We start from the raw sequence: 16,402 nt of genomic DNA, 5'->3' as shown, positions 1-16,402 counted from the left end.
AACTTGATGGGAAAACGTGCGGTCCTCCACGCAAACTCTAACCCATGCGTACGCACTAAGCACAACAACGGGAGAGATGAGAAACTGCGACACCGTTGGCAGAAGGAAGAATGGAGAAATATGTGGAAATAATACCATAAATAAAACGTTACCTCTCATTTATCATATATGAAGAATTCATTTTCAAACATTGATTAAAGCCAATCTTAAAATGATTTAACAAACGCCTGTTTGAGACTCCTCAGTGCACACAAAAACATAACTTGGAGAAATAAATAAATATGGATATGTTATTTAAAACCACCTCGAATATGTTGTGTTAATGTTATGAAATGTTTTCTCATAAATGATGCGGTAAGCAGGAGGACAGAATTACGTCTAAACTGACGCCGTGTTGCTTTTCTATAGGTTGTAGATACGAGCATGGTTTTATATTCATGTTTAATCGTGTTTTATGCCGTTTGCCAAGACTTGATAAGTCGCTCGTAAAACACAGGAGGTATGGAAGCTAAGAACACCATATGTGGTAAATTGTACAGCTAATATAACACAACACATTAGTTGTATTTCCTTTAACTGGTGGATATAGAGTTGCTGCGGGGGTTGAGATCATATAGGTTGAGATGCACAGGCTGCAGCGGAGACGCTGCGCACAGCTGATCGACAGCTGGAACACAAACCACCAAATACAAAAACATAATTCAGATCCAGTCGTCATGACTCCACACCGGGGGGATTCCCCGATCACTTCTTACTCATCAAGGGGGGGTCTCCTGTCCCCGGTACAAACACACTGCCTGAGGAAGGCTATGTGTATTGTTTTTGTCATTAACCTTTTTCGGCCATTTATTTATTTATTTTGGTGACGATCCGACCTCCATGCTGCTACTCTGGTTCAAACTGCATCCACCAAACAATATGATTTATCTCGACCTACCCAAAATAACCCACATCTGACACGGTGTGAGATGTCTTTTTTAACTGTTCTGTCGTCATTTCCTGCGATCTTCTTCATAAAGTCAGTCAGAATGAATGAATGGGCGTTTCTTTGACTATTTATAGGCAAATATGGGCGTTACGTGAAGCCCGCAAAAGCTGCACCGCATTTCGAGTCGGTTGTGATTTATAAAGGGAAACCGGCGTAGGAAGTGCCATACGCACTTTCCTTGCCGGTACGCAATGTTTGGTGAATCGGGAAGTGGCGGAAAATGTATGGACCTATTTTTCGGATTTCTACTACGTAAGCAACTTTCCCACGTGAATCCTACGCACGGCGTTATACATGAGGCCCCAGATCACACATATCTCTCTATCAACCGCTAAACAGTGTTTGAGGGAAATATCCATTTCTTTAAAGCCTGCATCTGAAGATTTCCAAATTGCCTCTTTCATTACATTTTGATGTGCAGCAATGGCAGATGTAGCGGCAGGTGTTTGTCGCCAAGTGTAAAACGCCTTGAGCGGTTCCCACAGCGAGGCTGCATTAAAGCCTGTCAACATGCTCACTCACACACATGCACACACACCAGCACGCACCAGTGACTAAACAAGTCCTAATCCACACATGCAGGCTGGCGTCAAGCCTAAAAATAACCCCGCGCTGCTCCCACAGGTTCAGCTCCTCTCGTTACTTTACAAGGGAAAACTGTCGTATCCAAGACAACCGTGAACAGCTCTTTGCCTTTTTTCCCAGGCGCTTTGCCATGGCAACAAGGGAAAATGTGTAAAAAAAAAAATCATAAGTTGGAGCTAAAATTGGCTCTTTTAATAGGTTTGAGCAACACTTAGGGTCGCTCTCTATCTGAGGAAAAGTATTATATTGGCCTCATATTATAAAAAATGAGCCAAAACTAAGGCTTTTGAAACCTGTTGTATTAAGCTTTAATGGACCGATTGCAGCACTTGGGAAAAATTGTTTCTACATCTTCAGATTAACAAAAATGTCCCCAGATCTGAAGAGTAATTACAAGGTGCAGTGTTGCCTTAAAAGAACACCACCTTCTACTCTTAAAGGAAAGGGGGTCAGAGGAGTTAATCGTTGACTTGTTTTCTGCTCCTTATTAAAAACAACAATACAAAAACATTGGATTCTTTACAGTAAAGCCCCGAGGTAAATGTAACCTTAACGGGTCAGTTCGCCCAAACAAAAAACATAATATTTCCTGACTTTCCCCGAATGGTTATCGAACAGTTTTGATTATCCTGACCACCCGAAACAGTGATTGCAGGTCCAGTGTTTATACCAACATACTCTATGACAACCAGGTATAAGTTCTGGTGTCATGCATTCGATCATCCCTTTTTCATCCTCTCACTTACGCAGGCAATTACTGTGAGAGCATTGGCTGAAGATAAAAGGACCCATACATCCTTGAGCTTCTGTACTGTACACATCAGTCCCTGAGATTATGGTAGCTGATAGTGTATACATTGTTTTCTATAGCGTTAAGGTTACCGTTTTCACATAAGGGTTAGCCGAGTAATAACTCTACTGCCTCTCCAAGACAATTGAAGTTATGTTTGCTGCTATAGAGGCAATGAAAAATAACATTTGTAAACCTCACTTTGTGATGTATGATCCTCTGTCACACAGTCGTCAAAGTTAATACTATTCTTTCAACAATATTAAGGGATGTCCCTTCATAAAAATTCATTTTGAGTATCTGCCCTCGAGTATCTTGGAGAAAGTACCGGGATGTAAATACTTCTCCATTATCAAACGTATTTCCAGGCTAACCTCGTTCTCCCCAGGTAATATTAAAGCAATTTATTGAAGCTTGCCTTCTGGGGCTCTTATTACCACCCAAGTCACTACACTTGCCTGTGCAATCAAAACAAAGTTGGTAAGGTCTTTTGAAGGAGAGGGTGCATTCAAGTGCCGTTTATAGCCAGGGCTGCATGGTTGAATGATTTCATAAATTAAGGTGTTTACTCCCCGTGTGCATATTAATACACACAGTGTGCTACTAGAAAACAACATGGGTGAAAACGCTTCATGTATTTTTCCTGGGTCCAGGTTGAGTTTTAAGTTACAATAAAACATTATCTTGCCTTGGAAATAATCTAATAGGACTCATAAGACACATGACCTACTGCGAGATTCACAAACAGTAACAGCCAGTTCATTATCTTTATCTTTATATATATATATATTCTACATCATTTAAGATCAACCAATCTTTTTTGTATGCATGATGACAGATTTGCCACCATCAGGAGATATCACCTGATGCCAGACAGCTAATAAAACTTGGTCAACTTTGTGCCGTGTCTACTGTTTCCCAGAGCTGATACAGATGTATATAGGTGTAATTAAATGTCATGTACGCACCCCTGAGAGGCTAGAGGATTCAGTCAAAGGGCTGAGAGATACCCAGGGGGAGCATTTCAAACCACCGGACGGACTGGATATCATTAAAAAGGTTTCCACTCCTTTTGTCTTTCTGAGGAAGCAGCCATGAAGAAAAAAGTCAAATGAATGTCACCGTTTCAATGTCACACAAATCTCTCTTGAGAGGAAAACCTAAAGCTGGATATGACAAAGAAAATCCTGCTTTCAGGCCAACCTTGACACGTAGCTGGTCGTGAATTTGCTCGACATTGGTATTTATTAAAAAGGGGAGAAAGAAAATGATTGGGTTTTTATTTCCCTGTATATTCTTTAAAGGAAAGGCAAGTATCTCTCCCCCAGCCTTGTTTTTATTTGGATTGGAACTCTCCCTTGATATTGACCAAGAGCTCAAAGCAAACATTTATGGCGAACAAAAACAGATATTTAGAATAAAGTGCTCCTAAAAAAGGCTAAAAATGTGTGAACCGTGACCAAGCACAAGCTCCACCGATCGAGAGACCGCAATATTCCACCTCACTGTGAGTTACAACTACGAGCCTAAAAATACATAGAAATAAGATCCAAATGGTTTAGCCCCATGTGTACAATATTGGTTGTCTGACTGTTCGTTATGATCAAAGTAATAACCGGATGCCAAGTCAGATAGACCGCAAGGTTTAGACATTTCCTGTAGACAGCTGTTCCAAAGATCCCAGGGAAATGCATTAACGTCTATTGCTAAATAATAGTCTAATCCCCAACACATATACGGAGCTGTGCTGTGTACAACACGCACCCTCTCGATATTGACTGGGAAGCTGTTTTACACAGCCAGGTCCGTTTTTACACACTGTGAAATAAACAGTTTATAAGAATTTATTTCACAGGCACTGAATGAGCAAAATAGACCCAGGCACCTTGCAGTGTTTGTTGCCTCGCTCTAGGAAAAAACAACTATAAATATGAAGAATAGGAGGTTATATTGTTGCCTGTATAAAATCAGTCATCTGAATGTCATAAACCAATCACATGATGCCTGAAATACATAACCAGGCATGTTGAGTAGGGCGCTGTTAGGAGGCAATATTAAGAGGTGCTGGATGAGAAGGCATTAAAGTTCCCCTATTATACAGTTCTTCATCAATATATTATAGGTCTCAGATATATACAGAACATGTCTCTGAAATGTTTGGCTATAAATACCAAACAGATCATTGCAGCATTACCCATAATCCCCTCTGTTTCAGCCCTGTTTCCAAAGTGCTGATTCTCTGTCTGTTACTTTAGATGAAAATAAGGAGCCCCTCCCCACGCCCCTCTGAGAGAGATTTGGTTACAAAGAACACAATGGTGCTCTAGGAGGAGATTCAGGTGATAAGGTGGGGGGGGGTTACCTTGGTTGCTGATTGGCTAATGGTTACACAAGCCACAACATCGTTATGACATCATAAAGTGGCCAAAATCTGATCAGCTCATTTTCAGACAGGTTTTTATAGAAATGGATCAGGACAAAAAGAGAGAGAATCTTTGTTCCTGAAACTTTCAGAGTCTCTTTACACAGAGGGGACACATGTTGATGTAGAAGAGACATGAAGAAGAGGGGACACATGTTGATGTAGAAGAGACATGAAGACGTGGATTTTGCATAATAGGTGACCTTTAAGTAAGTCAGCAGGCTTCATCCTCTGGGGAACACGAACGATTGTACCATATTGCGTGTTATCAAGGAGGTTTTCCAAAAGCTGAGGAACGAAAACACAGACTGACTTTGCCATTGCTAATGCCAAACCACTAGCATGGCTAAAAATATCATATTTGCCCATTAAAAATCCATGTAGGTTATATAAACACAGTCTGTCAATTACCCGCTTTAATGCCACAGCCTCTGTACATGGAGATCTGTGCTGGAGGGGGAGAGGTGACAGTTGTGAGAGTAAATGAGAAGCTCTTTTTTATGAATGACACCACGAGGATGGGGAAGAGAAGCAGAGGTGATGTGAGCTGCATATTCATCTCCCAATGGGGTCGAGTGTATGTCTTTCACTCTGCTTCAGCTGATTCAAGTTTCAGTGACAAAACTAATCTCTATCAGAGCAGTAACACTACACAATGTGGATTAAAGAAGGTCTTATTTAAAGTGTTCAGTGTGTGACGTCAAACAACCAGGAGGCTCCGACTTCTTCTGTGATCAAGGATCAAGTCACACAGGGACATGTCTTTGAATGTTTCCAATTTTAGTTAATTCATTAAATGAGGTTAAAACATGTTGTCGTTACATGGCCTGAATAACATTCCTCCCCTTTCTGTTCTAAATTTGATCTAATTTAAGGTATTTTACGAAATGTAATCAAATCTCCCTGAGTTAAAGATTATTTCCAAAATAAAAAGAGTCCAACTTCAGGGTTTCTTCAATCGTTAAAGAAGTACTATTGCGGCAGTAATCTTAAACAAAGTGCCGCGAGGGACTAAACAAGAGAAAAAACACTGTGGACGCGCAAAAACTCAGTCTTTCCAACACAGTATGCGTAACCTTTTATTTCCAAAGCAAAAATGCAATATTCCATATACGTATATCCTTGTATGCGTGCGGTCAACAAAAATGGTCCTTCTCTAGCTCACTCCCCCATCTATACAAAGTGCGCAGGTAAAAGCAACCGGATATAAGCACAAACGTCACCACACAAATCCAATGACACGCCCACCACCTATAGTGACTCAAAAAACATGTATCGTAACAAACACAGAAATGGCTTCATATGTGGCTCCTACAAGTACTTCGACAATGTCTCTGAACCAGACCTGCTGATCTTGACCCAGATCCCAAAGCTGTCAAAGAAAAGAGGAATTTATGGTAAACCTCCAACCTCCAAAACAGAAACTGATAAGAAGGCTAGAGTTTCTTTAATCCCAGTCAAAAGCTTTTTAAAGTAAGGCGTATTCGACTGTGGTTTGATATGAAAATCCAGCAGCGGGATTTTACAAGTGGCTTTAGTACAATTTCCTTTAACCTAAATCAGTTAAACTGCTCGAAACCAACAATATTGTTATCTGGACTTTATCAGTACACAAAGTTGTCCTCAATTTCTTATATTTAAAAGTAGCTTGTTGATTAGGTCTATTGCCAAGTCAAACTTAATCAAGGTTTAAATAGCAAATGTAGGAACGTTAAACGTATCACAGCCAAAACAATTCGGAGTCAAACAAAGCACGTCTCCAAGACTTCCACAAAAAGGACTGGAGACAGATAACTGGACTCAAATACTACAGCCCCATTCTTAGGCTTTAAATAATTAAATAAATACGCAAGTATACTCAATTCATGTTATGGTAATGGCTCTCCAAATGTCCCTTTCAGAATAATTCAGAACAACTGACAGTACAGCACAGCATAATCACAAATTGATCTTTATAACCGACAATACAATAACTTCTTTCTTGCCGTCATTCGAATACTTCCTCTGCAGTAATACAATGTCTTCACAGCGCGACAGCAGAGCACATGATAGAAAAAGACAATCTCATAGGCGTTTGAACAAAATGGATTATTTGCAGTTGATTGTACTCTTATTGAAGTGGGTGTAACTTAAACAGTAAAAGTGATGGAAATCCTGGTATATACATTTCATCTCATAAATGAAGAAGTGTGTTGTGCCATAAATGTAACTGTAGCTCTTGAAAGAGATGAAGGGTAGGCGTTTTCAATTATGTATATTGGATTATCATTTTTGCTTACATAGCATTCTGCTCCTTAGTGTTAGACGATGTGTAATGGATGATGGTAAAGTATTGTAAGAGAGTAAACATATTTTTCAAAAAGGGGATAGGCAATTCATTTAAAAATGCAAAACATACTGGATGGTTGTAAGCATTCAAATGATTAAGTGTAGTATTATATCTAGTATGGAAAACACGTCAAGCACAAATGCATTTGAATACATTCAGAATTTGTAATCATTATTTGTCAACCTTATCCTTGCTACTTGGACTCTCTTAGTACACACATCTGTGGCATATACAGTCTAAAAATAAGCTTACTTTTGAAGAAGGGTAAATCTTACTCCCATTATAAATGTGTATCTGCCTTCATGTCAGAAACACATCAGCTCTATTGTTCCAACATCTGTGCACGTCCCCGTGTGTGTGGGCATGCGCAATGGCAATGGACAGGTACATGACGTCCATCCAATATTGTTACCAATTATTATTCCTTCAATTAATTTCCCAGTTTGAGTGTTAATAATAATATTTCAGCGTAAAATTGTTTAAGCCGATTGGTTTCACCTGTGGCCGTTGAACAGGTGCAAATAGCCTGAGGCCAATTAAGCTAGGTTAATCAAATGCATGTGACTAATGTTAGAGGCAAAGCCCATGCTGGAGGTAATGTGTGTGAATGTGAGGAAGAAACTGCTACAAAATGTGTATTTTTACGTAATTTAAAATGGTATTAGCTCTATCTCTTTAGGAGCCCTTACTTTCACAGGAGACATTGACATATATCGAACTGCGTGTACTATAACCACCTGGCGAAGGTGGAAAACGGCGTTAATAATGCTAACCAAACCTAAACCCCACGTTTCCTCGGTGTAAGACAAAGATAAAAGCGCTCACCTGCCCCCGGTCACCTTTATCCGGATGCCTCTTCGGTCTGATATGCAGCTAGATGCTCGGTAAATCTCCACCAGTCTCCTCGCAGTTGTAGAAGCACGTCTATGCAGTCACTTTCACAGCGCCAACCCACACAATCTTACACGAGACCTTACCGAAAAGCGTGCTCACGCAAATAGCCCCATTGATTAAAAGACAATTAGAACTACTGCTGTTTCCCAAAAGGTGTCCGGGTAAATCTGATAAGATAAATGCGTCTTATTGTGTGCTACCCCGGTGTGAAGTTGAAGCTGCCGTCGATGTGAAGAGCAGAAATAACATACACCGACTTGTAAAAGGTGCCTTTCTTTGTGATACAGTGACATCTAGTGGCAACAAGAGCAACTGCAGTTTGGTTTGTTTATCCCTCCTGTCGTGTTCGTTTTAATGCTCTTACATTAACACAAAACACATTAATCATAACCACATTTTATTTACCATCCTTTTAAACGGTAAACAATGTCTCAGACTACTGGTTTACATGAATAACGGTACTGAATATACAAAGAATAGACACTTTAAACAATTGTATTCTGATTATTCCAAAATTCACTTTTGGTCGATTTGTGGTCGATCTGATGTGATGCATGAACATAATTTAAGGTTACCAATTCATTTCCTATTCATATGCACACTAAATGTAAATAACTATCACTTTTTAATTGGCTCTTTAATAGTGTTTTATTTGTCAGATAGTTAACATGTTTTTTCTTCTGGGTCAACTTGTAAAATATATGTTCACCTCTTAATTGTTTATTGTCTACCCTTTTTATTTCTAATTATGTGCAATACTTGCTTTTATGTGTAAATCCCTATACTGTGGAGGATATCACAAGGCCTTGAAGCAGTCAAATTTAAAACACAATATTTATGATTGATGAAAGTAGTAAATTGGTCAGATTTGACCTGAACGTAACAGAAGGGTTAAATAAAGAAAAACGAAATACCAAAGCATTGGTGTCCAAGCCTAATTTATTGAATTGAATTCTTCATCATAAAGACAGATTTTTGATACAAATTATTTACATTTTTTGGGGCAAAGAACAAATAGATATGCTGAGAGAAGAAGACAAACAGAGAGGAGACGGGAGAGGGAGAGAGAGAGGGAGAGAGAGAGAGAGAGAGAGAGAGATTTGCATGCACAATAAATCATTCAATATGGAAAGTCACAAAGTCCAGTGCAGGTTGACAATCTCAGTGAGTGCGGGTGAATCAAAGGATCGGGGATCATGTCGGTCAGGTTTGACATCAAGATCATTTACCACTGATCGCCGTACTCAGAGCTGTAAGGGAAGGGAAAAGCACGTTACTTAATTACAATTCACACACTTACTACAGCCTAATGGTGGATTACCAGCTCAACTGACCAATAACTCCACAGTGAGAGAAAATGCTAATCAATACTCACTTTAAGTATGAAATATTGACAAGAATCTCAAGAACAGGACCATAAACAGCGAGGTAATCCGGCTGCAGTGAGGCGTACGGCAATAAAACAATTTGACCATATATTGGAGCAGTATTGGCAGGCCTGCGTTGTAATATGTTTTTATTTAAAGGGGGCAATAAATGTTTTTACACTCTAAATAAGAGGTAGGAAAAAAAACACGGCTCTTGAGCTCTCTGCACTGGTTCCCTGTGGCTTTGACAAAAAGTAATATATAAATAAATAATAATGATTAGTGTACACAGTATGCATCACAATAGCTATGTTGTACTACTTCACTTGTATCAGTATTAGCCTTTAAAAAACAATATGATTGAACCAGACATGTATGGTTACAAATACCTGCATTTAACCTGCACCATTATATCTTTGACCTCTTATTAAGATGTACATTGCCAACAACTACACTTTAGCTTTCATGCATACGACTGTAAAACCTTTCGATCCTTTAATGTGTTGAATCTTCTTGTTTTTCTCACCGTGGTTCAGCGTCCTGGCTCGAATCGGCTCCAAACAGCAGCCACGCCACCTCCTGCTCGGGGGTCGCCCTCTTCCCATACCTGGAGACAAATCCAACACCAGCATGTAATGACTGCAACTCAATCTTATTTGGAGATTCTCATTCATGTGAAGGCCCCTTCTGTGCTTTCCACCAGCAGTCCCTCAGTTAGCATGTCACTGGGTGCTCTGTCGGTGTGACCTCCTTCAGCCTGGCAATGAATTTCAACTACTGGGTTTTCTCAAGAACCCTCAAGTTGTGTGTTAGCTGCACACACACTATTGAGTTTTTTAAGGACTGTGGAGCAATTACCTGAAAGATAAGGAATGTTCAAGTTCAAACTGAGCATCCAGCGAGGCAAAAACAACAAGCTCCTTCGACTTTGTCTTTCGAAGTGTCTTTAGTAAAAATCAATGCCTGGCCAGTCAGGGAAGAATAAACATGGATTTGTTTGAGGTATGAGAGTGCAGTGACAGCTACAGCCTCTTTCATTACAGACCAGGAGGCGAAATGGTTAGACTATCCTCAGCTTCCAGCACAGGAAAATGTGCCATAGAGCAGGGATAGTGTATTTAATAACAGTTACTGATCAAAACTGTTACCAGTAATATACTATTGTCATATTTAAGGCATGACAAATAAGACCTGCAGTGAAAACTTGGATGAAATGTGTAGAAAACCTACAATTTCACTATTAAATCATTTTAAACCTAGTAAGAACATGATCAGGGTGTCTCATGTTGAAGCATGTCCTAACAAGATTTGGGATCAAAACTGAGGAATGCCAGGCTCCTTTCCTCTCCCTAATTATTTCTTAAGCACAACAATGCATCGTATGGTAAGCGTAATGAACAGAAAGTCCTTCTCAGCTCACCAAAGAAGATGAATGTCTAGCATCTGAAATGTTTAGTTTATTCAGTATTTTTTTAACTTACACAACTATAATTCTAAACTAAAAAAAATGGAACCTCTGAATACAGTCTGGGAGATTTAGCTCTTTACTTCATATTTACTTCATAACGGTGCCATTGCTGAAATCTCTAAATTTGGGGACTTTTTTAGTTCAGGGATGATCTTGATTTAGAGTGAAAAACAGGTCTTATAAGGCTGAATGTTGTGCCCCAACATGAGGGCTCGCCCCCCTGTGGCTCTCCTTGCAACTCGTCCTTGAGTCAGAGACTTAATCCCTCACATCACGGTGGACTATGTCTGACCCCGACCACAGGACGAGAAGACACCAAACTACTGCAAGTTTTAAACATTTGCCAGTTTTTTCAAGGTGATGGAACTGTTGATTGAAGAGTTAATTATACTCAATCATATGTGCATTCTCTGGTTAGATAAATAGTAGAAGAATAGGGTGATCTTTTTGGGACTGCCACCCAGAGCAGGAGGACTATACAAGTTTGAAGTTGTTAAATAAACGTCTCTTCCCAGCAACAGAAGGCATACTAATGAATTAAATCCAGGAAAATAATACGCATCCATAACTCAGTGCTAGTACTTTAGGTTCAAACATAAAATGAATTGAGAGCAGCTTGATGAGAGTACTGGCAACCACTGCTGGATCACATCAAAGTGACTTCAGATGACTTTCTTCACTTTATGAATGTAAACAATACCAAGTCAGTAACACTGTGCGTAAAATATATATTTGTATGATTAATACGTTTATTTATGGCTCTCAAGGTATCATATCATGACAACCTCCCCCCCTTTACTATTCTTTCTTTCACACTCATTCTATTTTACGTCTTGTTTTCATTGTAATAGCCTGACTATTTTACTATCTAATCAACTATTTCATAAATCGTTTCTATCAAGTTCAGGATTTTGACAAAAAAATACAATTTTATTATCAAAAAATTCAAAATGATTTAAACATTACATCTATCTATCTAAGTATTGAGCTTGTCTCACCTCTGCCTGGTGATGAGGTTGACATAATGCCGGACCGCTGAGTGGTATTTGGCCCAGTCCTCCGGTGAGGCGTCGCTCCCCGGGCTCTCCGGTTTAGGGGGGGTAAGCGTCGGCAAAGCTGCTCAGACACACCAGCAGGCAGAGGACCACAGCTGCAGGCATCATCCACGATCTCATCATGTTGGCCATCTGAGGAGAAACAAGACAACACGGTGTCATTTCCCTTGAAAAAGTGTATAAACCATGCGTTTTGGCATGCGCAAAAATCTTTGTAGATCTAGGATGCAACTTAAACTCTTATTAAAGTAAGAACACTTACTTTGTGACAGTTTTCTCCTGATGTAGTCTCCTGGGTGGTGTCCCTGTGTTGCTGCTCTCCTCAGATCACAGGATCATATATATAGCGGAGATGGACACCTGATGCGCACTGTGACACTTAACCACACCCCCTTAGGCAGCAGCGCGTAAAGGGGAAACGTATCTCTTGTAAATATTTAAAGTAGTTTTGATGTGTTGGATTTGGTTTGAGTATTTGACTCTTTGCTGAATTCTAAAGTTAATTTTGATGCGATTAGACAGGGGAAATTATGACTACTTCACTGTGCAATTTGCACTTTGTAAGACCACCAATGAATGATTATAAAATAAATATAAACAGAAATCTAAGGTGTTTTTTTCTGTATTCTGATTAAGGACCACTAACAGAGCCAAGAGCTTATATGTTACCATAAATGAGCAACCCCCCCCTGCTTTTTTATGTAAAAATGATTGGCCCTATAGGTTAAAATTGAGTAAGCATGATACACAGTGGCGATCTCAGACTTTAAGGGGGCCCAGGGGAAGAAGCCCATTGTATGTGACCATTTGGGATAGTTACAGTTAACGTTCTGTCACTTGCTGAATACACACTTAGGGTTTTAAAAGTATATAACATAGTGTCTTTATGGGAAGTTTTAAAAAGGAAAGAAGTTTAAAGTTGTTTTTAAAGTTATCTTTGCGAAATGTGCCGATTTGAGTGGCCTTTTCCTAACATGTTTTGGGGGGGCCTTGTTTGCCTTTCTTGACTTCACCCAACATGTGAAATAACATGTATGTAAATAAACTTGTATGTGAGAGAGATGTGCAAATAAAAGAATACATTGTGGAAAGCACAACGTTTATCCAATAGAAAATACACGAAGCTGCACTTACCTGCACTGAAGTCTCTCAACAAAACTAATAACCAGAAAACAATACAACTGAGCCTTGACATTTGAAATAAGGGCCTCTTTGGAGAAAGATGGGATGACTAACCCTGCTTACATACAACAACATATCAATTATTCTGTTGAAAGATATTTTCTCAGGATTTCAGCATTTTGTCAAGAATATCTAAAATTTAGGAAGAGACCTTTACACATGGTATTAACTTGATGATAGTAGCATCAGCTTCAAAAGCTTATATACATTTATTTAATATGCATCTATATTTTAATGGAGTGAGTTGAGGGTCTCTAAATAAGGTGCTGCATGGTGTACTTACATGACTTGATACCACCAGGAATACTGAGCAAATCAATGTCATGTAAGTACACCATGCAGCACCTTATTTAGAGGACCCTCAACTCACTCCTTTAATGAATTTGTTGCAGTGGATGGTAATCGAACGTATCTAATTGTTTTATTGACTGCTATCTATTCTGTGCATGTAGTTAAGGCACAAACACATTCATCTTTAGACACTGAGGATATTGGATATTGATGTACGTGTGACCTCCAATAAGTTAATTTACAACTGTTTACTAAATGTCAATTAATTACTGTTAATTCATTAATATGAAATGTATTGTAATCAGGAGCGATGTAGCCTATCATGTCCAATCATTAGCCCATACGGCCTTCTCTGCTCTCATCACTGCTGCATGACATTATTCACACGGAGCTGAAGCCATTAATATGTGCTGGAAATAGAGGTCATAGGCTACAGCAGCCACAGATCAATAATGCTTTTGTGTGAAACATAGCTTCAGGCTTTAGGGAAATTAATTTGAACTGCAGTAAATGATTTATCTAAGTATTAGTTGATCAAATTATTCTTTTACCTTATTTATTTGGTTCTAAAATGGAGAAACTGTCACAAAGAAGCAATCCGATCCTTATTTACGGAAGACGATTAGGGCCATATGTGAACATTTTAGAGATCTGACCAAAAGTGATTTTTTTTTTGTTTGTTCTGAGATTAAAGTCAGAACTCAGACTTTTGGTCCCAGCATTTTTCTCATGTGGCCCTAATCCTCTTCCATACTTATTCTTGTACAACTTTTCAAATCCATATCAGAACGGAGATTAAAGTGTGTATGTGTGCTGACAACACTAATACACTCGCACAAAGACAATGTGTACATAAATACCTTTCAGGTCTCAAGTGCTGAGGCTAAGTCTAATGTAATCGGTCACATTTATGACTGTTGCAGCAGCTCCCGTTTATCTCCAATCTTCACGGTCTGCTGTTCAGTTAATGACGCCTGAAGCCATCCCTTATCGGGATGCAGTGTTGACTTTTTACCGTGCACATGCTAAAGGGTTCCTGCCCCTGTGCTTTATGTTTGCACACAGGATAGAGATGGGATTTTTTGCCAGATGTTAAGCTAAAAAAACAATGTATTTGAAACCCCGCTGTATTAGATCAGTATTCGATCATGGATCATGCTTCCATATAGCAACCTACTTGTTGTCCTGCCGCACTCTCTGGGGAAGTCATGACATGTTGTTTATAGAGTTGTAAACAACTATGGCTTTTTCTTTGTCAGTCCCTAAACCCTGGTCAAAAACACAACTTGATTTGGACATCAATCCCCACTGACAGCCACTAAACAAGCAGTTAAAGTGTATACCATAAACGCTGTAAGTGGAGTGTGGCATTACACATTGATTGTGCTGGCTGTAATTATTGTACCATATTTCAAACTCATATTGGGGGACGATTAGTGTGCTCAAGTGTTTTTGACATCCAAATTGATGCAACATGGACCTTCAATTGTAATATCATGGCTTTTAACAATCTGATGAATTGGAATAAACAAGGGGAATGGCTCAAAATGATTAAATAGGGAATAAACCATCTACCATTCGAGGGAATTGATGTGTCCTCTTCCTCGCTATCACCCATTCCGCACAGTTAACGGTGGCCATCGTGAACATTTAGTTAATTCTACTCCAGTAATCAACCTCTCTGTCTTCACTTTACGGCCTGTAAAAGTCAATGACAAGAAATAACAATATGCACAAGACAAACTCATTAGCTGGCTCCAGTGTTTGCAGGCAAACAGTGAGAAAGTAGCAGCCGTTAGATAAGAGAAAGGGCAGATAGTTAAGGTTTTCACGGTGCAATAACCAAAGCTAATGCACTCCTGAGGAGCCATTTGGGCCCCCACGGAGAGGAAAGGCCATCAAAGATAATACTGCGTGTAAACTTTTTCTCTTGTCCACTTTTACAAACTTTTCCTTATGAAGCAGGATGAAGATGTACGTAGACATTTGATAGAAATCTACTTACTGTAGGAATCAACCTGTACAAATGGAGCTCTAAAAGCTTTTCTCTTTGCCATGACTTCCCCATTTCCATTTGCATGACTAGTTCAAGTACAAAAAGGAAGATTGCACAAACATGCTTATAAAAGTCAAATATGTGTGTACAAGCAATCAACCGGGAGAAGGTCAGACCCCTTCCTGCCGTCACGGACAAAAAGGGAAATTATTATGTTTTTTGTTTTTTTTACATTTTGCCTTATCTCCAGAGTGAGGGGAGCCACTTATATGAACAGAGTGCTTTCCATGCGGCCAGGTCTCTTTGCACAGCTCAGGAGACAAAATGGAGGGGAAGATGGGCTGCCCACTACCACAATGCTGTAATTCATGACCACATAAATGGCTCTAAAAGGAGTGCCGGGCAGCAAACAATAACATATCTCTCTTTAAGTTTCATGTTACACACTATCTCAGATATGGCTGTGGGGCATGGAGCAGTCGGTGCTCTGGGGGAACAAGTCAGGGCTTCTCATTTGGCATCTAAAACAGCAATGCCTTCTGTTATTGCCCCCCGCTAGTTAATCGAAGTCTTTTCTGGAAAGCAGAGCCCACCAATTACAGCAATATCTCACCGACTGATGTGTTTATGAGGGCTGGCAGTGGCAGCCTCAGGTAATTCTGACGGATGGCGATACAGGTGTCTGAGGGCTCGGGGAAAAGGTCGATGATTTGATTCAGAGCATGGTCTCAAAGCCGCTACTATAAATTAAGAAAGCCAAAGTGCTATTTCTGTATCACAATTAAACAAGACCAAATCAAGGTCTTACTCACCATGACTAGATATGCCGTAAATGTACAGCTCTACAAAACCAGATGACGTCCAACTCAATGGGACTGTATTCATGCATCATAGCAGATCAGGAACAAGCTGTAATCTGTTCATATTGGCCTCAAGCTTTTGAGATTTCACGTTTTAGAGGTGTTGACTCAGGATCTCTTCCCAATGGACACCAATTACACAAAAGCAACCCCACCTCCTTGGTGTAAATCACAT

At 39.6% G+C, this 16,402-nt stretch overlaps 2 protein-coding genes across 3 annotated transcripts in view; both read right to left on the bottom strand.

Annotated features, from left to right (window-relative positions):
* The window catches only part of mpp2b (membrane protein, palmitoylated 2b (MAGUK p55 subfamily member 2)), a 51,753-nt gene extending 43,485 nt beyond the window's left edge, over positions 1–8,268 (bottom strand). For both annotated transcript variants that reach the window (XM_034214499.1, XM_034214500.1), the window contains exon 1: positions 7,940–8,268. The gene's annotated coding sequence lies outside the window, so the exon portion shown is untranslated. The remainder of the gene's footprint in view (positions 1–7,939) is intronic.
* An 881-nt stretch (positions 8,269–9,149) lies between these two features.
* Positions 9,150–12,030, bottom strand: pyyb (peptide YYb). The gene is given in 4 exon segments (XM_034214503.1): positions 9,150–9,258; positions 9,902–9,982; positions 11,842–11,942; positions 11,944–12,030. Coding segments are annotated over 4 exon segments (294 nt in total). The 3' UTR covers positions 9,150–9,233.
* Between the last annotated feature and the right edge of the window lie 4,372 nt (positions 12,031–16,402).

The sequence above is a fragment of the Gymnodraco acuticeps genome, unplaced genomic scaffold (genome assembly GCF_902827175.1).
Source record: "Gymnodraco acuticeps unplaced genomic scaffold, fGymAcu1.1, whole genome shotgun sequence".
In the NCBI taxonomy this organism is placed as follows: Eukaryota; Metazoa; Chordata; class Actinopteri; order Perciformes; family Bathydraconidae; genus Gymnodraco; species Gymnodraco acuticeps.
Note: the sequence above shows the minus strand (reverse complement) of the source record. Positions and strands in the feature narration are given on the sequence as shown.